The following is a 25,444-nucleotide window of genomic DNA, read 5'->3' as shown; positions in this document are numbered from 1 at the left end:
CTCTTTCTCTATCTCTCTCTCCCCCCCCCCCTCTCGTTCTCCTGCACTCCATCTTTCTTTCTTGTAATTTAGCACACGTGAACATAATTTGCGTAGGAACACGTGAGTTGCATGAATGTCGTCATGCCCCTTAGAGTTAGAGCTGATTTTAAAGTGGTAAATACACTCCAAATGGTTAAAAAAAAAAAAGCAAATACTTCGTAGCGTAGTAAAAACAATCAGTAATTAATCCCATGTCATGTGTATGTGTAGTGTTTTGCTCATCGCCTTTTGGTATACATGCTCTGTAAATACCAGTATCATCCGTTCTGCCCGCCAGATCAATCGCATTAACAAATAAAGATTATCTGTAACCGTCAACGTTTATAATCAGTTTGTTAGAAGGACTTTGTCGCGAACAAATCAGCCAATTGGCCGTCTGACAGCAACAATAAAGTGGTGAGTGACGTCAACTTCATTAGTTCTATAAATCTGAGTGTGTTGTTGAGCCAGATTACCATCATGCGGTTGTCGAATATATAATATTATTTCTCCACGCGCAATTTTGTTTTCCATCGTACATAATGATCGATAAAGCAATGAACAGACGGACAAATGAAAAACAAACAAACAGACCAACAAAAACAACAACAAAAACTCAGCTACCTGATTCGGGCCAATTTCTTGTTCAGCCAATATTTAAAAAAAAACAAAACAAAACAAAGAACATGCAAAACAAAACAAAAAGGTAATACAATCCCCTGCATCGTCATTTGCATATCACATGCCTGTCCCGTGCATGGTATGGTGACCGATGTCTCTCTCTTGTCTCAGTCTTCTGCTGTACTGTCAAAATAGTAAAAAATAATGTTGGTTCGCTATATTATTTGATTAGGGGGTGGGGTAGAGCGCTTGTCTCAAAATCGAAGGAACTGGTATCGATCCCAGGAGAAGTTTAGTCGATAGTTTTTTCTCTGACTCCACTGTTGTCCCAGCAGCAGTGAACGGGTAGCTGGGTCTTGTCAGGTCTGCGGAGAGCACCTATCCAATGGACAATCATCAGTTGTGACCTATTTTCTCAAAAGCGTCTAATGTCGGGATGATTTATTTAGATGCTGAAAACAGAATTTGAGCTTTTTTTGTTTGTTTGTTTGTTGTTGTTTTTTCTCTTCCTTCAAAATATGATTCTTTGATCAAGTTAAATATGTTATTATTGAGGAGAATAAACTTGGTTCTTCAAGTGGAAAATAGAAGATAAAATTTCATACTTCTATCAACCATTTTAACTTGGAAGTTTACGTGTTGGCATCTGGTTCTTCCCGACTTTATACCGAGTTGAGGCGGTGGGTCACAATAATTATAATTACCGCCATTTTTTAAAGACAGCAGAAACTGTTAACTGTTTCCATGAGCCGGTTGGCTCTCAATGACGTTTTCACCATATTATAATTATACATGTTATTTGCATTTATAGTATATTCAATTCTGAAATACATTTCACTGTTGCTGATGATAGAAATTAACTGTTGTTTCGATCCCACGATTCGCGGTTGTGTGCGTGAATATAATAATGTGCCCATGAGCGAGCTGTCGTTTTCCTTCAGTGAGTACATGGATGTATAAAAGTGTGATAATACTGTATGTCAATTGATAACAAATGCTATGGGCAAGGCACTGTAGGCTGTTTAGGCGCTGCATTGTTCAAAGGTAGAAATAATGGGAGCGATGTAGATTACTTTTTCACGTGCTTGGGTCATTGGCCACGACTTTGCAAAATGTGCTCAAAATGACCTTCACAATCAAAAGTGACCACAGTTTTCAAAATATCCAACATCGCAATTGGTCATTTTTTTTCTTCAGCTAGACCTTCCGGTATGCTTACAATTTTCATAAGCACAGCAGAGTGCTTACGTATTAAGAAATATCTAATCATTGTACAGCAACAAATTATGTGATCGATGACTCGATTGCATGGGTGAAAGTTCGCCGGAAAAATCCGGCATGGCCGGATTTTTATTTTTGAAAGAGGTCTCGCCGTTTTTTTTTTTGTCTGGCCGGAATTCGAAAATGAAAAAAACCGGCATTTATATAATTAACCGCACTTCTGTTTTTTCCTCTTATTGGTAGTTGCAGGATTTTTTTTTCTGAGCACCTGCCTTTGCAGGATTAATATCATTGAGTAACTTTCACCCATGCTCGATTGGACGAAAACCTGAAAATAGCTCGCCCCCATTGACACATTATAACGGAACAGAATAATTATTTTTCCCCCTTACTCCAAGCTCTTCTGTTTCAGAGATGATGCCTTAATAAATGACGTGTGTTTACAACTAAAGCAATAAACAAGGATAACTAATATAACGGATAGAACAATGAAATATAAACACGGGGAGGAAGCCAGCGCTGCCAGGTGTCCCGCATTTTGAGGCTGTGTCCCGCCGTTCCGCTTAAGGCAAAAATGTCCCGCATTTCCCTGAATTCATTAATTATTTATATATATATATATATATATATATAATATATATATATATATATATATATATATATATATATATATATATATATATATATATATATATATATATATATATAAAAGTAAATTTGTTTCGTTGCCTCCACAGCTAACTTTATAATTTGATTCCTTGCCCCTCAAAAAGGGACCAGATATTTTTGGCACTATTAAGAACCATTTTTCTAGTCACATTGGCACTATAGTGCTAAATTATTTGTCAATCATACACGACCAAACAGCCATCACCCAGCAAAATCAAGAACCATCTCTTCCAAGACACCTCCATACCAACAAAGACCTCTCTCAACTAAAACTACTGGCACAGGACAGAGAGAAATGGAGAACCATCTCTATAGAAATCGTTAGATCCACTTGAACAAAAACAGTTCACGGCAAGCGCCATTAGGACTGCGACGCCTTATTAATAATAATTTGTCAATTGGTCATTCCGAAGCAATAAACGTTTCGGGCTCAGTCCCTTATTCAGAGTTATGGAATGGATACATTAAGAATCATAAAAGGTAATACAACCCTTGTTTCGTTGTTCGATTCTCACTGAGAGAATGGGGTGTCGTTTCGGTCCGTCGCTTAGCGGTTGCGCACGTGAATATGGATCTAATATAATATAATATAATAATATGCCCCCAAGTTGACTGCCGTTCTCCTCCAGTGAGTACATGCATGATATTGATATCTATTGTGATCTCATTCCAATGGATAAATGCCACTACATGCACCATACTGCCGTACTCTGAAAAACAAAACAAAACACACACGCTCACTCATAAACACACACTCACACACAACAAAAAACAACACATTTTAAAAAGAATTTTGACCAGAAAACTCGCCCTTCAAATATCGATTGGTTAAAATGACCTCATCAAAGACTCTCAAACCTGCGATTCATATTTCATTGAACTGAAAACTCATCACGATCTCGAGAGTAAAGTTTAAAAACAGAGAAACAAAAAAAAAAAAACCCAAAAAAACAACAAACAAACAAATATAAAAGAAAAAAAAAAGAAAAAAACCCCAGCAAAAATCAAAAACAAAAAACTGAAAACTGCCTCAGTCAGGGTCGCAAATTGGAAAAAAAAAAAGAAAAAAAAGTGGAATTGACAGAGTGGGAGTTCCGATAGCTCAGTTGGTACAGCGCCAACGAGATCGATCCCGGGTGGAGTTGAGATTGTTTTCTGATTCCCCCCTCCCCGTTAGACCTTGCGGAAAGTACTTTGCTATAGACTGACGTCTCCCATCTAAAGGTGGCAATTAATTGCTATTGTCCGTTTCATGCTATAGAAACCGGGATAAACTCCGGCTCCATTGGCTTATGATTATGACTACTGTTTATTTTATGTCTGGAGTCCCCCTGCCTTTGTGTCAACGACAGACAGGAGAGTGTTATTTCTTGCACAGTTTGTTAGTGGCTAAGATCCTCCTGGTTGATGATATTGATGCTATGCACTAATATAACATTCGCCAACCGGATATAGCGTATATATATATATATATATATATATATATATATATATATATATATATATATATATATATATATATATATATATATATATATATATATATACCTTCCTATATGACCTCTCTCCCTATGATCTCTTTCTCCATTTGATTTTGATACGTCATCTTTTTTTTTTTTTTTTTTTTTAATCGAATTATTGAAACCGCCAGTGTAAAAAACGCCATTATTATCGTAAAAGTACACATACAGTTTCCTTCACACTCACATGCACACCAACAAACACATGATGATGATGATAATGTTACGATGATAGTGATAATGATGACGAAATTTTGCTAACAAATCTACATAATATACAAACATCATCGCCAGTGTTTTCAACATACTCACCCGACTAAGCCATTAAAAAAAAAACAACAACAAAAAAACCAAAAAAAAACCCAACAAAAACTGAGACGTTTTCAGAAAAAAAAAAAATACAGTGGAGCTAGCAGTGTTGTAAATCAAGAAATTTGAGACCTCTATCCATTTTGGAAAAAAAAAACCCAAACAAATTCGTATGTAGTGCTAGCCTCGGGCTTTAGATTTAACGTATGCCCCCTTTCCGATACCAGAATTTTTACCTTCGCCTTTTTTTAACTGCTCACCTATGTTATACCTGTAACAGAGTAAACACTCGCATCCATTTCTCTTTTTTTTTTTTCTTTTCCTTTTAACCCGTCTCACCTATCTTCCCCCATCCCCACACCTCCTTTCTCTCTCTCTCTCTCTCTCTCTCTCTCTCTCTCTCTCTCTCTCTCTCTCTCTCTCTCTCTCTCTCTCTCTCTCTCTCTTGGTTTTACCTGATTCTAAACCCCCCCCCCCCCCCCCCCCCCCGAGTAATGGCGAATCATTGGATTGTATTTGTATTATGGGGCAGAAATCGGTTTATGGTTGGGTTTGTTTGAATGGCGAGAGCACTCACTGCCAACAGTTCCAGTATAGCATAGATTTTTTAAAATTTTTTTTAATTTTATTATTTTTTTTTTTAATTTGGTATGTAGAAGCTTATAGCTAGCTGCTGCTACTTTATATAACTGGTGCTTGCATCGCCGGATGGTGGTGGTGGTGGTGGGTGTGGAAGAAAGCACGTAAAGGGTAGGGTGCCTATGAATTGGTTAGCCAGTTCAATCGACGGTGATGATGGTGGTGGTGGAGATATTGAAAGTCTAACCCTGCTGCCTGTCTGCCTCCTCTCGCTGGAACTGGAAATTCGAATCTTTTAAACTGGAACAGAGATAGATAGCCTTAGCAGGGAGGGAGTGCGTACGTACGATCGTACGCGTACATACGTGTGTGAGCAGTATTCTTCTTAGGCGTAGTTGTAGTAGTAATAGTAGTAGTAGTAATAGTACCTAGTTGTTCGAAGTTGTTTGGATAAATAAGTTCTTTCGGCAGGATGGATCGACGGATGGATAGATTGATGGACGGAGGAGTTGGTAGATTGGGGATGAATAGATAGATAGATAGATAGATAAATAGAAAGATAGGTAGATAGATGCAGAGATGACATCAATAACTTAATGTATTGGATCACCGTTTGCGTCCACCCCCAAACATAATTTTATTTTGATCATTTCGCCATTTGGCCAGTAATGCTACTATCTACTATTATTCCCTCTAAATTATACAATGTTTGTTTGATCAGTTGTGATAATAAAATAAATAGTATGAGTATGAGATTCACGCCGCAACAAATTGTGATTTTAAGTTATTACTACACATTGGAGTGCTTTTTCTGGTATTTTGTCGACGGTGGATAATGTTATATATAAAAGTATCTGTTTCTGTTCTATTTTCAAATGGATTTCCCCAAATGCTCTGATCTTTATTTTCAGAATTTCGATATGTTATTCGGACGTTTATTCGGAGCATTAACTCGTGTGATATATTATTTATTATGGTGTCGTGTACGATAATGCATATTATTTAATAATAGAAACGCATGTTATTTAATAGAAATTCCCGTAATTTTGCTGACTCGTCTAGCTGTGCAGCCTATATTTATGATTGTATTGATTTTCTTTTTTATTTCTCCCTAATAAATTGGATATAAAGCGCTCAATGTGATACATTGCTCATCCATTAAATTATGCTGTTGTTATCCACGGCTGCTCCCATGTTAACTTTCCAGATGGATCGATATTTCCAAAATCAATAGTTTGCATTAGGAGGCGCTGAAAAGTGTCGGCAAACAATAGTGTGACTTTTGTCTGTTTTTTTTAGGCTGCGTTTGTTTGTTTTCTTTATTTTTCTTTTTTTCTTTTTCTTTCTTCCTTTCTTTCTTTCTTTCTTTCTTTCTTTCTTTCTTTCTTTCTTTCTTTCTTTCTTTCTTTCTTTCTTTCTTTCTTTCTTTCTTTCTTTCTTTCTTTCTAAATTTCTTTCAAAATTTCTTTCTAAATTTCTTTCTTTCTTTTTAAATTTCTTTCTTTCTATCTTTTTCTTTCTTTCTTTCTTTTTTTCTTAACATTATATAACGTTTCGTAATCGTTATCATCATCATCATCATCATCATCATCATCATCATCATCATCATCATCATCATCATCATCATCATCATCATCATCATCATCATCTCACAACTATTAATATTTGGATCCTCTTTTGTTGTTGTTGGTGTTGTTGTTTCGTTTTAAAAATGTATGCACCATGCAGGAACCTGATGATAAAATAGCACCACACCATATTAAAAAAAATATTCGTTGGTTCAGTATTTGTCAAAACGTTCTTAACATTAAAAAAAAATTATATACGAGACACATCGCCTCAATACAGTTTTATATCGGGGCGGTTTAGATGGTAACAAATTGAATTCAATGTCAAAAAATGATACGAGACTTTATATTTTACTGAGGATAATATATACACTTCCTAAAACTGAAAGAACCGAAATTTCATATTTCGTGTTAATCTAACTATAAAATCCTTCTTTTTTAAAATTAGGCATCGGTTATTTACCCCGACACAGTACTATTTTTAGACTCTTGTGTCATACGTTAAAACACAAAAATAACCAGTTTCCCCCACTTACTTATATATTAATATTAGCTTTTCTGTTATTCCAGTACTCCTCTTTATTGTCAATCTACTCCATTCATCTGGTAATCATAATAACACCGTACTGTGTATTTTGTAACAATGCATGCCGATCATCCGTTTGTGGATCACGAAAGATCGCTGCTGTATCTATCTCATCTCCTCCTATCCATTCTTTCTTATTATAATATTTGATAATAATCAATCCATCCACCCACCCGTCCATCCATCCATCAATCCATCCATCCAGTCATCCATTCGTAGTTACTGTTTTTTTTACCTAACGAAAAGTACTCAGCGACTGACAGTGCCCCCCCCCCCCTCTCCTTTTTTTTTCTTTTTTTTCTTTCTATTCAGAGGATGGAAGAAAGCAATTAATTGTTAACACCCCCCCCCCCCCCCATAATTTTATTAGACGCTAACATCCATCACAAAGACTCAATAAGATTTACTCTCCTTACTTAAGTCAGTCATTAAGGCCCCTTCGCATTTTTTTGTATTTTTTTTGTATTTTTATTTTTTTTTGTTTTTTTAATATGTTCTCAGAATGTCAGTCATTCCGATTCCTCCTTCTCCAAGACTACAAATTCTTCCTACGACCTTTTTAGCGATGGCGCCTGCGATTTGATTTGTTGTTCTCCCGGTGCTCTCGCGCCTGGTTTCCGACCATTAGTAATTGACTTAGAGAGTTTGGGTTTCCGTTCTTCTAAGTGATTACATTGCCGAATACTGACAAAACACTTTGTTTTTTTTATTTTTATTTTTTTTCCAGTTTGGTTAGAATTTTCTTTTTCTTCATTTCTCTACTCAAAGATTGATGGTTTTGATGACATTATGACCCCGCAGCCTGTCAACAATTTTAAATCCTGAGACTTCTTTGTTCGATATTTTTATTTTGATGAGTTGAGATAGAGTCACTTTAATTCACCAATAATATTTTAAATAAACAGTTTTCTGGCAAATCCTGAAAGAAAATTGCGTTTTTTTTTTTCAGTCGGGGCAAGATAGCTCTGGTACCAGGTAAGAAACGACTGGGAGGGTTGAGAGATGAATGGATGGGTGGGTGAGTGAACTCAGGTAAACTTAAAACTAACTTGATTATGATGGTAGAGTTGTATAGGTCATGGTAATATGTGCGTGTAACGTTTGTGGATGTGGGTGTGTGTGTGTGTGTGTGTGTGTGTGTGTGTGTTAGTATTATATGATATGTTTGTATGTGTGATTGAAGAGAGAGAGAGAGAGAGAGAGAGAGAGAGAGAGAGAGAGAGAGAGAGAGAGAGAGAGAGAGAGAGAGAGAGAGAGAGAGAGAGAGAGAGACACTCGAACCAAGCCAACAAGACCCCCCCCCCACACACACACAGACACAGACACACATACACAGATATTTCGAAATCCATCTGCTTTGATGATTCCAATGAACGAGAGAGCATCATGCAGGCTGATCCTTCTGCCCCGTTTTGAAAGGAAAATTTAGGAAACAGATGCTCATGGTCTTTTTATGTTGTTTTTCTTATCTTTTAAAACAAAAATTAAATTGAATGAAATGATTATTTCCACGATAGTGATCATTCAGAGACATATTACTGTTCCGCCTGTAAAACCTACTTTTTGTTGTTGTTGCAAGAACTTTTTTAGAAATCCACAAAAAAGATGAGCATTTATATAGGGTAACATCTACAAAAAAAAAACGCTTTACAAGGGTACCAAGCCAATAGCAGTACTTAAGATATTGCAGACCCTGCCTACTTGAAAATTTAAAAAATTCGTAATATTAAGGAGATGAAAATTTTAAAGTTAATGTTAATAAATTTACTGTTAATAAAATGTTAATAAATCAAGAATTTACCCTCACAAGGATTAAATAACACGTCAAAATCCTATGAATGCTGGCATCAACTTTCATTTTCAATACATTTTAATGACTTATGATATGTGCATGCATATTATGTATACATTTGTATGTATACTTATATATTATATAGATGTGTGGTATATATGTGTGTGTGTGTGTATGTGAATGTGTCTGTGTGTGTATGTGTATGTTTATATGTTTTTAATTTGTTTGCTTATTATTTGTTATTGTCATTGTGAAGCGCTATTTATTGAGCATTGTAAATGGACAAAGGCGCTATGTGGCTTTCCCATTACATTACGTTGCATTACATTACATTACTTAGAGGTGCAATTGGAGTCGAGATATCGTAATTCTACGAATTATTCGTAATAGTTAGGCACGTCTGAGCGTTGGACGCGACAGGAGGCCTGTTTGACGATATATCTTTGCGGTGACCACATATTACTATTGTTACGTAGTTTTGGCAACCCCAATGGTATTTACAATTTTGACTTTGACGGAATATATTAATGATAACGACGATGGCGATGATGGTAGTGTTGATGATGATGTTGATGATAATGATGATGATGATGATGGTTGTTGTATTGGTATTGACGATGGTGATGATGGTGGTGGTGATGATGATGTTAATATTGATAATGGTGCTGATGATGGCGGTGGAATTGATTAATGTTGGTGTTGGTAGTAGTGATATTGAGATGGTGGTGTTGGTGATGCTGATAATGATGATGATGATGATGTTGATGACGTTAAGCGTACATATGATACTGGACACGCTACGCATGCCGTTAAGGTGATGTCGATGCCGATGATACGATGATAACGCCAGTGTAGTAATGATTCTACCAGATGACGAGCTATTGACTCTTTGCCAAAACATGTGTTTTGGTTATGGTTGAAATAAATGCTTTCGGGAATTTCTTTCCTCCTCTCCCCCCCCCCCCCCCCCCCCCCGCCCACAAACATATTACTATTATTATAATTTTTTTTTTTTTGGTTCGCTGACAGCTTTTCTTTAATTGTTTACAGCAGTAACGATTTGAAGTTAACTCACCCAACCCTAACACCGGCTATATCCGTAGTATACCCAGGGTTACTTTTACCCCATACGTATTTATTATATTTTTTTTTCGGAGACAAATCATAGGTGTATCTAGTATCAAAGCTAATTTTTTAAATAAGTTTTTCCACGCTAATGATAGTTGAGTAAAACTGTATCAATGCACATGCTCATTTTTAATGCATTTTTCTCCAGTTTTGAAAACTAGCAAAAATCTCTAGAGGATTGAGTGAGTTAATCTTTTTTTCCCGCTCTGGTCACGTGGCCCGCATTCTCAAATTGTTACCACGTCGGCTTAAAGTGGCATTCCCAGTCGTCTATAATAGGCATTTATATAGCGCATTTCCACCCAAACGCGCTCAAAATGCTCTGCAAGGGATCCCTAGCCAACAACAACACTTTACATTACATGTAAAATGAGGCATGACGTCTGTAAAGCGATATGTCTGTATTACACATTTTTCTTCTGACAGAGAAAACGCTGTTAACGACCTGGCACTCATTCTACACACACGAGTATGATGAGAGAATGGGAGTAAAGAGTCTTTTTCAAGGACTAACTACTAACAACAATGCGCAGCGCAGAGCGGGACTCGAACCCTGGACCTTCCGGTCCAAAAGTGTGTGTGTATGTGTGTGTGTGTGTGTGTGAGAGAGAGAGAGAGAGAGAGAGAGAGAGAGAGAGGGAGAGAGAAGCCGCACATCTCCCCATATCCATGTTTAATTTATGCATACTTTTGGGGAATATGGGAATAGTCTCTATGCATCTGGTTCTTTCCTACTAAATAACAAGTAATGAAGTGAGGAGGAAAGTTCCAGAAGACAATAGAGAATAAAAAAGGATAGCTCAAACAGTAGAGCCACGCTCTCCCCGGCCAGGTTCGAGCCCCATACCGCCGCCGCGACATTTTTTATTCTTCATTGTCCTCTGGTACTTTCCTACTCACTTCATTTCTTTTTATATTAACAACATAAGTGCTTGCACTTCTCACTTTTCTGAATTGATTTTCATCCCTACTTTTTCCCGTTTAAGTCAGTGGGTTATAATCAAAAGCAAACAAACTTGAGCTTTTATATAGCGCAATATCCACTAAGCGTGCTCCCAGCGCTTTACAAAGGGTCCCTGACCAACAATAATACGTAACATGTGGAACGAGACATGCCGCCTATTATGCGATAATATTATAACAACGCTGTTGACGGCCAGGTACTCATTTTATACCTGAGTACGGTGAGAGAATGTGAGTAAAAAGCCTTTTTCCAAGGACTCCAACCATGCGCCGAGCGAGGCTCGAACCCTGGACCTTCCGATCCATCCGAAAGCGAGTGTCATACCACTAGACCACATAGCCGCATATATAAAGGATTCTTTTTTTCTTGAACTGAAACAAAACCATATTTCCTCGGTGAAAGCATTTATTATACATTTCTCAAATGTTATGAGTTGAATCCTTTCTTTAATTCAATTTTTAAGCCTCGAGTGTTCACCTTGACATATTATTGTGTTAACGTTTAGAGACGATTGGTCATAATGAATGTTATATGGCTGGCATCATTCTATGCACGTGCGTAATAATATAGTTAGCAGGAGGATTCAGAGCAGACCTGCCTACTGCTGTGAACATTTCTTAGAGCTACGAAGTTTCGGCTCCCAGCTATAGATGTGTGTGTGTGTGTGTGTGTGTGTGTGAAAGAGAGAGAGAGAGAGAGAGAGAGAGAGAGAGAGAGAGAGAGAGAGAGAGAGAGAGAGAGAGAGAGAGAGAGAGAGAGAGAGAGAGAGAGATGTTCAATGTTATAGTTTTCATATAACGTTATAACAAGTGTAACTAAATGACAAATTGCCATATTTATGGACAATAAAGATCTATTATTATTATTATTATTATTATTATTATTATTATTATTATTATTATTATTATTATTATTATTATTATTATTATTATTATTATTATTGAAGGAAATTGTCGTCACTCAGCTCCTTGCTGTTATGTTTTGACAGCCATTTTAAGGATTAGTTCTCACTACATTATGTAAATCAGGCTTAAAATATTTAAGGTTACACATCATTTTGTGTGATGGAACGTTGGATATTTCTGTGAGAGATGATTTTACCTAAACGCAAAGCTTCAATACATGTTTTTAATTCAATAAAACTTCTTTTTAAAAAACGGAGTTTTGGTGCCAGGGCTTAGTATGCAAAGCATTATTTCAACATATTTTAAGGTAAATTATGGGTGATGTTAAAAGGCAATTATATTATTGTCTTCTATGTTATAATCCCTGAAAACTTCAGTACAAGTAGCCATGCCTGTAAGAGTGATTACATGAACACTACAAAAATATAAATGATGGAAATTTGATGTAGAGGGGAGGTCATTGCACCCGGGTTTGTAAGTTGAGCGAGAAATGTTTTTGGATGGATACATACGTTGTCTGGTGTACAGGAGATAACACTTGACGTTTGATATTCGTTTTCTCGAAGGCTGGGGGGGGGGGGGGGGGGGGGGGTATTATATTATTTCGGTGGTTATAATTATATATAATTCTGGACAAGAGGATTTCTTAGAGAACAGATATATTATATTATAATACCAGGTCTTTGGTGTTGAATCTGTTTTGATGCACGCGCGTGTTCTATTAATCTTTCATATTTATATATTTCATTGGTAAGCAGATTTTATTTTATTTTTTTTTTTAGTGTGGCGTGGGGGGGGGGGGGGGGGGGATTTTCCCTAATTTAAAATATTTCGTCGTTTCGGATTTAAAATCGAATTTTTTAGATAAAATGATTTAAAAAGTGATTTGTGTCCTTATTGTATAAATAAGGCATTTGAATTCATCAGACTTAGACGTGAAAATGATTATCCGGATCTAGACATCGAGTGGCGCATGTTGGGAGGGTGTTGGTTTTAAAAGGTACCAACCGGTAGTTTGTTCTGATGAAGAAGGGAGTTTGGTCCCATGAGACTCGCTGGGATATTTAATAAACTACACAACATTAAACACTAAAATTTACTGTATTCAACCTATTCAACCTATAGGAGAAGTTTGTTTTTTAGGGTCTATTTCGAGGAAAGATTGGAATAAACTAGCCATCAGCCGCAGCACAGCGCCGAAAACAGCTAGGGGAGGTAATTTTTCTCAAGGCCACAAAGGGCAGTGGTTATTCGAACTCGGTACGAAGCAACGACCGTGCCGCTGAACCACGCTGCGGCATGAAGCGCATTGAGCATGATAATAATTGTGCATATTATAATATTCCTTTTATTTAATATTCTTATTTATCTGAAAAGTCTAGACGTGCAGTTTCTAGTAGGAACTGAGGTGTAAGTGTGTGTGTGTGTGTGTGTGTGTGTGTGTGTGTTGGGGGGGGGGTGATAATCCCTCGTCATCATCTGTAATGTTACCTGTCTAATCTTGGCCATTCCTGAAATTATTTTGTCTTAATACTTAGCCAAATGGCTGACTTTATCACTTTGTGGACAAATTGGAGAACATAGATGGAAGCTGGTTGGTTTACCGTCATTACTAATAATAACACATACTTTCTCTCTCATACTCACACACACATACACACACACACACACACACACACACACACACACACACAGAGGGATTTGCAATAAAATCCAGTTTTTTCGTTATAAGGGGGAAGCAAATTTTAAAAATATATATAAAGACAGGAATCTAAATAAAGAATACCCCCCCCCCCTCCCCCCCCCCAAAAAAAAATAACAAAAAAACAAAAAAAAAAACAAACAAACAAAAAAAAGTAAAAATGATTAAAAGAATAAAAACAATATAAATACCAAAAAAAAAACAACCTCGAGGTAGTGTGCCATGCACTGTCAGACAATATTTATTTGTATGGGAGCCAAATTCTCTAGTTTTCAAGTTTTCTATTTTTCTTCTTCTTTTTTTTATCTTTATATTTTCAATTTCCATTCTTTTTTTTCTTTTCTTTTTTTTGGGGGGGAAGTAGGTAAGAGTTTTTTTTGGCAAGTCTCTTGAACGAAACAAGACAGACTGTAAAGCTATCAAAAATGTACTAATTACTCAATACACGTGTTCTCAACAGGATTTTAAATTTTTTATCGTCACTTACTTTTAGCATGTATTTCATTCACTTTTTGCGTGTTTTCACTTGCTTGTGTTACTCCAAAATGTCAATTAGGAGAATGTTGAAAGCTTCCGTCATTTGTTCATCATTTGTTGAAAGAAACAAAATTATTTTTTTAAATGTCCTAAAATGTCCCATACAGAGAAAGAGAGAGAGAGAGAGAGAGAGAGAGAGAGAGAGAGAGAGAGAGAGAGAGAGAGAGAGAGAGAGAGAGAGACCCACACACACACACACACACACATACACACACACACACACACACACACACACACACACACCAACCACACTCTTACGGATCAACTGACAAAATAATAAGATAAGATTCTTTCACGGCTTTGGATTTATAGTAAATGTAAATTTTAGGGCGCCACTTAACCCCACGAGCTTGCGAATGATCGTTAAGTTGCGGTAAAAATAATGAATTTAATAAATCCATAGCCACTACAGAATACCTTTTTCCACGCCTCAAAGTAAGATTCTTAGATAAGTCATAACCAAGATATTGTACAAGGCTGTATTTTTCCAATGAACTCAAAGTTTTCTTTGATGATCATTTTAGAAAATATTTGATTTAACATCAAAAAACGTGTATCCAAAAATATCTAGACTAAAGATTATTTCAGATGGCCAATCAGACGTCTTTTCAACTTTTAATTAAGCCAATGACATCAGTGGAAATATTGAAAAATTCTATTTTTATTCCAGGGGTTCGAAACATTATTCACAACTATTATGTTTTCACAAAGTTTTTTCTTCCAAGATATAGTATGGAATGATAGCGCTATTTCATTTAGGTCAATACTACTTTTGGCTTTTGCTTCCTGCATTGGCAAAGATGACTCTTTAATTATTAGTCCAAATGTCTGCGACGACTGCATTATAATAATATAGATCTGTACCTGAGATCCATCAGTGCGGCTATGTCTGTGGGCTTGGTATATGACACTCGCTTTCGGATCGGAAGGTCCTGGCCTCTCTCGGCGCATAGTTGAGTCCTTGGAAAAGACTCACTACTTACATTCTTTCACCGTACTCAGGTGTAAAATGAGTACCTGGCCGTTAACAGCGTTGCCTTTGTCCGAAAAATATTTTCAATATCCCCTAACAGGCGTCATGTCTCGTTCTACATGTTAAGTGTTGCTATTGGCTAGCGCTTTGAGCACGTTTAGTGGATATTCCTCTATATAAAAGCTCACGTTTGTTTGTTTGTTTGTTTTAAAGCTCTAGATCCATCATTGAACAGACCTGTGTCTTTTTCAGATTCGATCAGGTTCTTCATATTTTTTTATTGTGTTTTAGGAGACGTTTTAAAGATATTCACTCTTATTACATATTTCTTTTTTTCTTTTCTTTCTTTCTTTCTTTTTATTTTTTTTTTCAACATCGGAGATGGATATAATGTATTTGACCTAATGAAGCTATACCTTATCTAAATCTAAATCAAGTTAAGGTGATAATTACATTTATATAGATAAGAACAAAAGTCGTATATTATTTGAGTTAGATCAAGATTTTGTAGTCATGAAATTAACCCCCTCCCCTTTTAAAGAAAAGAAAAGAAACATATATCTCGGTGCCAATGTTTGAAAGAAAGTTGTAGCTTTAATCTTTAAAAAAAGTTTAAATCTTATTTTTACGTCTCAATGTTTCAACTTGGGATCCGAACATAGTCACTTTCGATTTGTGGTGTAAGCGTGATCAATCATTCCATCACTGGCTTGCTGATTCCTTCTTTTTATTTTCCCTTGATTATTTTATTCTTATTCTTATTTCTGTTATTATTTCAAAACATTTTCGTGTCAGACTGTGAGAATGAAATAGCTCGATAATAAATCAACGTTACAGTCGAAAAGTCTCACCGTTTAACCTACGTACCTGTGGATTAGATTAAGATGTAAATAATCTAATCAGACTATTAATCTTTCTTCTTCTTCTTCCCTGCCTTTTTCACCTTTATAATCTTTTGGCATCTGGATGAAAAAAACAAAAAACCCAACAAACAAAACAAAACTCTATTTCTATTTATTATACCTTTATGGCTATGTTGTCTTGTGGTATGACACTGGCTTCCTGATCGAACGGTCCAGGGTTCGAGCCTCGCTCGGCGCAAAGTTGAGTCCTTGGAGAAGGCTCTTTATTCATATCCTCAGGTGTAAAATGAGTACCCTGGCCGTTAACAGCGTTGTCTCTGTCCGAAAAAAAATGTAATATCGCCTAACATGTCCCGTCCTACATGTTAAATGTTGCTGTTGGCCAGGGACCCCTTGTAAAGCGCTTTGAGCACGTTTAGTGGATAGTGCGCGATATAAAAGCTCAATTCTTTCTTTATCAGAATCGCTTATTTGATTTAATCGGGTCAAACCTGCTATTTATACATATTTTTAGGGACCAGATTTGGGTAGATTGTTATTATTATAAAAAAAAAAAAATCCCCCCCCCCCCTGTGTATATTACGATTTTGAGCCACAGCTTTGGAGAATAGAAGATACAATATAGTGAAATAAATAGAAGCATTTATATAGCGCTCTTTCAGGGATTTGTCATGATCAAAGCACTTCACCATGTTTTATGGTAAAATTTAATAGTTTTCAAAAACTCATATTATTATTATTATTATTATTATTATTATTATTATTATTATATTATTATTATTATTATTATTAATAATAATAATAATAATAATAATAATAATAATGATAATAATAATAATAATAATAATAATAATAATAATAATAATAATAATAATAATAATTTATACAGCGCTCAAAAAACCCCAAAAAACCACAAGCTCTGGGCACTTTACAATATAAATTATCAATTTGAGTGAAGTGGGAAAAAAAATGCAATGCAATGAATTCATAGACAATAATGGCAAATTACAATGTATGACCAGGTTGAACCACACCGTATCGATTCTAAAGCATTTGGAAATGATAATTGATTGCTTTGAGCGTGTTGATATACGGGGTAAGGCGCTATATAAAAACCATATATTTTTATTATTATAATAACAGTAACATTGATACAATTTTGGGTCGAAATATTCAGATCTCTCTTCCCCCCCCCCCCCCTTACCCCTTATGCTTGATGTCTTAGCCAGGTCTGATGGTTAGATGTGAATTGTAAATAGGTAGCCGCGAGTAGTGTAAAACAACAAAGATATTTTCCTTTTTTTTTTTTTTTAAATTTTACACTACCACTTATTGAAGTCTCAAATTTGTAGGCATTTTAACTTAAGAGTCACTTTTGTTGTTGTTGTTGTTGTTGTTGTTGTTGTTGTTGTTGTTGTTGTTGTTGTTGTTGTTGTTGTTGTTGGTATCTGATTCAACCCGACATATTACCTTTTAGAGACAACATGTCAGATTCATTTGTTGTTCTATTTTTAGCCAGCCAATGGGTTGGTCGATCGATCGATCGTCGGATATCGTCTTGCCGACCCTTTAATAAGTCATTACGTCTGAGTTTACACGTTCATGATATTTCTATTATTGTTTAGTCAAGTCAGAATTGGTTAGACAGACCAGACCGTCTAGCGATATATTATATTATATTTAACCCCTTACTATCAATACAATACAACCTGATGACGTGATTGACCCCCCCCCCCCCCCCCCCATGGGCACTTTGAAAAAAAAATTCCCTTGTCAAAATATTGAAATTTGGGTTAATTTCATGTAGTATACTTTCCCCGAAAAGAATGACTATATTGATATCTATATCTGTTTGACAAGCAATAAGGTCACTCTTTTTCGTGTTATATCGATCATTTATATAGAGCAATATCTTCTAAACGCGCTAAACAATAGCAACACTTAACTTTAATATAGGACGAATCATGACGCCTATTTGGCGATATTACATTTATTTTTTTTTCGTACAGAGACAACGCAGTGAGCGGTATTCATTTTTTTTTTTTTACACCTGAATACGGTGAGAGAATGTGAGTAAAGAGCCTTTTTCCAACTATGCACCACTCAGAGTGGGAAATCGAACCCTGGACCTTCCGATCCGAAGGCGAGTATCGTACCACTAGATCATATAGATAGTATTAAGTTGACGTCACTCGGATCTTCGTTATTGTTTTTTGCCACACGCGTTTATGAGTAATTCTCACTTAACTGTATTATCCAGACTATAAAAGTTCAACGTCACGCATAGTTTTGTGTGTTGTGTCCATTATACTTCCGGATGGCAATGTTGTGAGCTTCTTAGCTAAGCGCATACTATCTATAGCCCTAAAAATTTGTGTTGGCAGTTAGTTCTGCCCTTATATTATTATTTTTACCATGCCCTTGGCCTTGAAAAGGCCAACATTAACAACTAGGAATAATTATTATTAGTGTAGCAGCTAAGCCGTAAAACCGTTCGCAGGCCTCCCAGCTCTCTCCCTCGTAAAATGTATTAGTAGTAGTTATTATTGCCTTTCTCCCCTGCCTCGATAACTTGTTATGATTTGTAGAGTTATCTTCCTGTTCGCTAGTCGATTCACCTGTATTCACTCATAATATCTCGATTCGGGATGTCCTTGCATTGCCGTCTTACAATGATAAATCACCTTTGTAGTCTTTTCGCCAGAATTATTATTATTATTATTATTATTATATTATTATTATTATTATTATTATTATTATTATTATTATTATTATTATTATTATTATTATTATTATTATTATTATTATTATTATTATTATTTATTTATTTATTTTTTTAGAATTACGTACTCCTTAATCGATGATTTAAAAGTTGATCAAAACATTAATTAGTCAAAATAGTCTTGATCCTAAGACTTGATTGTCGTAATGTAGCGGAAGAATTATCCCCCTTTCCGCGGCCGACAGTAGCAGTCACTTACTGCTTATAAGATGTTTTATCCTAAGTCTATCACAAATTACTCAGATCCAGCTGCCCTAATTACTGCTTGGTGAACATAGTGGTCAGAAGCCCCCCTACCCCTAAAAACAAAACAAAACAAAAATAAAAAACAACCCAAAATTACATTTATAAACAAAAACAAAACAAAACTGATTCAATCGTCTCACCATTTAATCTACGTACCTGTGGATTAGATTAAGATGTAAATAATCTAATCAGACTATTAATCTTTCTTCTTCTTCTTCTTCTTCTTCTTCTTCTTCTTCTTCTTCTTCTTCTTCTTCTTCTTCTTCTTCTTCTTCTTCTTCTTCTTCTTCTTCTTCTTCTTCTTCTTCTTCTTCTTCCCTGCCTTTTTCACCTTTATAATCTTTTGGCATCTGGAGATCGAAACTAGTTCTTTCTTTCGAGAAACGAGTGATCTACCAATTGGACTATCAGTACTCCACAAACTTTTATTTGTTAAAGATATCTTTATTTTAAAATGTAGTATAATTTTAAGGGCCACCCACGCTGAGCTTACAAAAATGTTTGGTAGGTAAAAGAAATGATTGGCCTACTCACAGACCATGCCGGTCTGTTGGTGTTTTGAATGTCGTACATTTTTGAGCGGCTTTTAAAAACCCATTAAAACAAACGCGCACACACACCCACCAAAAAGAAAACAAAAACAAACATCCAAAAAAACAAACCCCAATAGAAAACAAAAGCAAACCCCAATAGAAAACAAAAGCAAACCAAACTTCTTGTTCTGTGTTATTCAAATCGACCTGGCAACCATATTTTATATGTTGCGAGTCAATAGAAAGTTACAGACGTCAATGCGCTTAGAAATAGATTTTTTAAAAATGTATATAATTATAGTAAAATTTAAAGTCAATTTACGACATTAAGACCGTTATCTGAAGGACACGGGCATGTGGGTTAACCAATAGTTACTTTTACTTTGCGTCATTCCGAGCATTCTCTTACGTTTGTCTGGCATTGTCTGCTGTGGAAATCTTCTGACCTTGACCTCCAACGATTGCTACTACACACACGCATACTCACTCCACACATACACTCACGCACTCTTAAACATACACATTAAATAATTATCGTCCGCATACCTACCTGCAAATTTTCCTAAAGAATAATTTACCATTTCCTGCAACTTGCACTTACCCATTTCCTACATTATTTGTGTACACGCTGTGCATCCCATGAGCACCGTGCTACCGTTCACTAACTTGGGCCTACTCTAACATTCCGTGCTTTCCGTAACCGGTTCTGGTTGTGATCTAACGTTACTGCAACGCTATTTGCAGTTCATTGTTCCCAGACCAAAAGAAAAGTCGTATTTATTATTATCATCATTATTATTATTTTCTCTTTCTTTACTCGTTTTAAGTGTTCAATAAAGGTCCCAGTGTAGCATCTGTCACTCTTTTTAATTCTTAATTTTATTTGAGCCAGGCATCAAGCTTCACCATTGATGTAAAGTATATCAATACTGGTTACTGAATTCATATACTAACGGAGCTAAGATCTCGTGAGCGCAAATCAAAGAAGCGCTTAAATAAATGGTGTTTTACAGGAAATAGAAAATGTATAGCTTATTTTTAATCAGTTATAGATCCTGTGAAAGGTGTACCTGATCATAATTCGCAGTATTGAAGTGTTTAAGGGGAGGGGCGACACCTGAAATATCGATTTTTGGGTCAAAATATAAAATTTCAGTTTTTTATTTATTATAAAAGAACAATCATTTTTTCACATATTTTCAGCACTGAGATGGTGATTTGGATAATATAAAGTTTGTAAATCGTCTTTCATAAACATGGAAGTCGACATGAAAATACCGAACTTTTCAATTTTTTGTGAGAATTCAACTGAAAATAATAGGGCTGAAAAGCATTATAATACACATCGATGTTGTAGATTTTGATATCGATAGTTTAGTCTACTCTTTGCCCGTCTAGTTGACAAGGTTTCAGTCTCATAAATATCACAATATGGGCAGGGGAGGGGTTTAGAAACTGTTAGTCGCGAACAAAGATTGTGTGTCAAACAGCTGATAAGAGTCAAGTTGTCAGGTAAATACAACGTGATCACGAATGGTGCGATCTGATTGGCTGACCTTGTTCTCGACCTCCGACTCCGCGCCAGGGATTGGATGTTGAGTCAGGGTGAAAGTTCGCCTCTATTACTATTACTTTTACTACGATTTGTTTACATTCCGATTGATCAATTTGTTTATCAAATTTTGACACGTATTCACGTTAATTATCTCTAAATATTTCCAATTTTTACTGGATTATTATAAATATACCTAAAGTGACCAAAAAATCCAAACGTTGGCAACAATTATTTGCTACATAAGCCAAGAAAGCAAGAAAGTTATGATGGCTCATGGTTGATTCGTGGCCACAAATCTTTGATTGGAATTGGGTGTGTGATAGTAGTATTATGATAAAGCGATTCCAAGCAATGCCGCAGCGGAAAGAAATGAGATGGGCTATTCTTGCCGGTCTTTACCACGGTTATTCCACCAATGACTTCCCTCAACATAAGTATTGTCCTCCTGAACCGGACTCCAGATGCTTTTATAAAAAATATATTGCTGCCCATGTGTATCCTGTTGACACAAGCAGCGTCTACATACACCTTTGAATTTTGATTTGCTTCATGAGCACTTGAAGCCTGTATATGATTTTGTTGTGAGATGAAGACAACACAAAATCCAAACGAAAGGTTTCATAATTCTGTTTGGTCAAGATGCCATAAAACATACTTCCATTCCCTGAAAAAAGTTGAGTTTGGTGCAGAGTATAATTTTGGTCCAACAGAAATAACATCCCTGAAAGTGTCTTTGAGCATCGGTGGACTGGGAGAACACTCCCAGATGTTGAGTCAGGAAGCAGAGTCAAAAAGACTTGACCAAAGCATAAGGGTTGCTCAACATAAAGAGAAAAAAAAGAGGCAAAATGAAAGCTCAGACCCGTGAAAAAGCCCAGAGGGAGGCAGAAAAAGAACACGGGGGACCCTCATACGGTGCTGGTATGTTTTGAGCTGGTTGTACCGTTTTGTCTTATTATTTTCATTCATTGTTATCTTTGATCTCGTTTTTCTCAAAATGACATTTTTTAACAATCTTTTTTATCTTATTTTGTCATTTATCAATCAATTTGTTTAAAACTTTGCATGTCTAGAGCTATAGTGATTATCTAAAATCATATAGAAGGAATTTTAAATATCTTTATTATTTTTTGAAAAATTGACATTTTTATGTCAAAAAACATGATTTTTATCATACCGAAAAATTATTTTTTAAAAAAATTTATAAATAAAAATCTATTAAAAATATTTAAAAAATGCTCTGTATTTTTTTTTATAATATACAAAAATACAACCATGCAAAATTTCAAGAAAATTCCATGGAAACTTATTGAGAAAGTAACTTTTAAAAATTGCACCCAGAGAAGAGTAAAATCCAAGATGGCGGCCGTCACCATGGCAACCGGACACGCCCACCGAAATAAATCACATGGTTCGAATCCATTGGTCATAGGCAATGTCCCAATATAAAAAGATATTGGATATAGCCATTATTCTTGAAAATAGTTTCAGGTGTCGCCCCTCCCCTTAAAAAATATATAATATGTATTTTCGCAATATCTGATTATTTTTGTCTGACATCCAGGGTGAGGTGTGTCTTTCGTACCTTAAACTTTGGGTGTGTTAACTTAACAATTCGTATCTGTTCTCATCGTGAATCCTTACTGAATTTCGACTATTTCGGATTACGCTAATTTACCACCGGTTTACTTGATGACATTGGAATTTACCGGATTGTCCGTACTTCCGGAGTATGGCCGGGCTTTCAACGTGAAGACAATCGAGGAAATCTACAACTATCTGCATTGTTTATTTTCTCATCATTATCGTCCTAGAATCCGAAACCATGCAATGAATTCCAGACATTGTCTTGTGTTTCTTGTCTGCTGCTCTTTGGTGATCATATCATCCTTGTTGTTTCCGCTGGATGTAATACCTGCTGGGGTTTGGATTATTGTCTCACTGGTTGGATTTACACCATGGCGGAGGTCGATTCCTTACTCACCCAAATCGATAATGTCTATATTCGGACGTCTCTGCCATCATCATCGATATCATCTTCTTCCACAACTGCAATATCATCATCTTTAACAACTTCGACACCACCCGGAGGAGGAACCGTGAGAAGAAGATCGGGTATCGTCGTAGCGCCGAACCCATGCGCTCTTACGTTTTCTACACCTACTGCGACGACGACGGCGGCTACCACAACGATCATTTTCACCACTACAAACACTGCAACAACGACAAATAGTTCAAAGGTCAGAGCTACTACGTCACCGCTATTTACTCCATCATCAACAACAGCAACGACGACGACCAATGCGTTCAAATCAACGAGACCGATCACTTCAGTTGCCGTTGGCTCAACTCAACTCAACACCAGACCACCTGTTGTCATTTCCAAGAGCAACGATAATGGCAACTCGACAAAGAATCACGAGAATGAGAACGGATGTAGTAGTAGTAGTAGTAGTGGTAGTAGCAACAACAGTGGCCTTGGCTCTTCCTCGGCTGGCGCTTCTCGACGCCATAGCAGCAATGTCATAGAAAGACAGAGTTCCTTCCATCGACTTCAACAGCCGTCGTCTCCGTCATCATCCCCCTCCGTGATGCCCTTTCGTCGATACAGTCATGACGTTAGCGGTAGACATAAGCCCAACCTCAATGCGCCTAATGCTCATGAAAATAACAACATACTACAGCCTAACCAGGAATGTAAGAACAGTAACAATAGTAATAACAGCAACGCTAGCCGGCATCGGCTTCAGCTTCAACTTCAGTTATCTCCTCAACACCATCAGTCTCATTTTAATCGGAATTCTCATCATCTTCATCATCACAATCCACAACAACTCAATCTTCACCCACATCAGCAGACCAACCAATCACCCCAGCACAAGTCGGAAGCCTGTTCTGGAAATATCACCGCCAACACCGGCCACTACGATTCTCGCACATTACCGCCACCTTCTTCTCTAAGAAAACTGAACAATAATCACCATCAGCAACAACTGCAGAATCAGAGTCCCCTTCACTCTCCGACTCGCCATTGCCCACCTCACCTCCAACACCACCACCATCACCAGCACAACTGCAACCACCATCTGTTCCAGTTACCGCACATCCTCTCATCCTTACCTCTACAACACTTTTTGTCCTCTCCGTCCAAAGGGGTAAGAGAAGTGTAAAGCATGCTTCTCTTTATTTATTTATTTATTTATCTATTTATTTTAAACAATTAAATAAAGCACGTTGTTCAAAGTCAAGCGAACTAATGATTGTGTCACGTCAAACCTGATTAAATATCATAAATTAAAATATTTTGTGACCTTTTAATATGACATAAAAGTATCGCAGCTAAGCACATAGAAACGAAGAGTCAAAACTCTTGTTCCTACTCACAATAGAGACAATAGGATTATTTTTATGTTGTGATTTCTTGGGTTAGCACTATATAAGTCTATCATCACTATTATTTGACGATGCTTTTTGAGGTGATATATATATTTGCGTTTGCAGATACCAGTTAATCACATAAATACTAATATACAATAAAACCCCCATTACGCTCCACTTACAGGACGATACAAATAATCCATCCACGTGGATTCGGAATTGTTCTTTCTTCCATTCTGTTGCATCCATCACAGAGATGCTGATTTTAATGCTTATTATACCCCGGTCGATCTGGGGAAAACCATATTTTGCTATTGCATAATAGTAAAATATTACGAGGCGTCCCAATTATCTTTTGTTTAGAAAAAAAATCAGAAACAAAAAGCAAAACAAAACAAAACAACAACAGCAAAACGTTGGAAGTTCAATAATTTTTTTGTTCGCCTGCACGCGTCTGTCTTACTAAAAATAGATTATGACGCGTTCTGGTAACTCGTTCCCAACTCGTTCTCGTTCAGGAAGTCCCGGAGCGGTATTTGGAACTCGTTCGAAACTCCAATTGTAGGATTTTAAAGACTCATATAATAATCAATTGATGAGCTTGTTTGACCGCAAACTATGAGCATTGTGTTTCATTGTTTTTTTGTGTTTTTTTCCCGAAATGATAGATTCACATTTTATTCATTCATTCATCAATTTATTTCTTTATTAATTTTATATCCACAGAGCATCAAGAGAACGAGCTCCTACCATGGTCCCCTGCCTATTACCACTAAGTTTCGTCTACCTAAAGCTGTGAGGCGTCCCTCGGGAACCAGTTTGTTTCCCAGGTAAGAGCCTTTATATTCTAATAATAGAATGTCTTTTGTTACTTTCTTGATTTGTACTGACTATCTGACACCTTTGGTTTGTATTTATCCAAAAGAGTGTCCATCATGAAACGCTATACACACTCTTTCCTGAAGGAAATTCTGTAACTTGCTTTGAGATAA

General features: G+C 36.3%; 1 protein-coding gene across 8 annotated transcripts in view; it reads left to right on the top strand.

The window, feature by feature from the left end:
• Window positions 1-25,444, top strand: part of LOC144979980 (ras-specific guanine nucleotide-releasing factor RalGPS2-like) — a 143,555-nt gene that overhangs the window by 20,445 nt on the left and 97,666 nt on the right. For 2 of the 8 annotated variants that reach the window (XM_078927378.1, XM_078927377.1), the window contains exon 2: window positions 25,179-25,282. Coding sequence is in view for 6 of the 8 variants with exons in the window: in XM_078927375.1 (XP_078783501.1) it covers window positions 23,033-24,229; window positions 25,179-25,282 (1,301 nt within the window). In the remaining 2 variants the exon portion in view is untranslated. The other 6 variants (XM_078927375.1, XM_078927374.1, XM_078927372.1 and 3 more) reach the window with 6 other exon arrangements.

Source organism: Berghia stephanieae, chromosome 9 (genome assembly GCF_034508935.2).
Source record: "Berghia stephanieae isolate SIO BIC M18660-M18661 chromosome 9, UCSD_Bste_1.3, whole genome shotgun sequence".
Lineage (NCBI taxonomy): Eukaryota > Metazoa > Mollusca > Gastropoda > Nudibranchia > Aeolidiidae > Berghia > Berghia stephanieae.
Note: the sequence above shows the minus strand (reverse complement) of the source record. Positions and strands in the feature narration are given on the sequence as shown.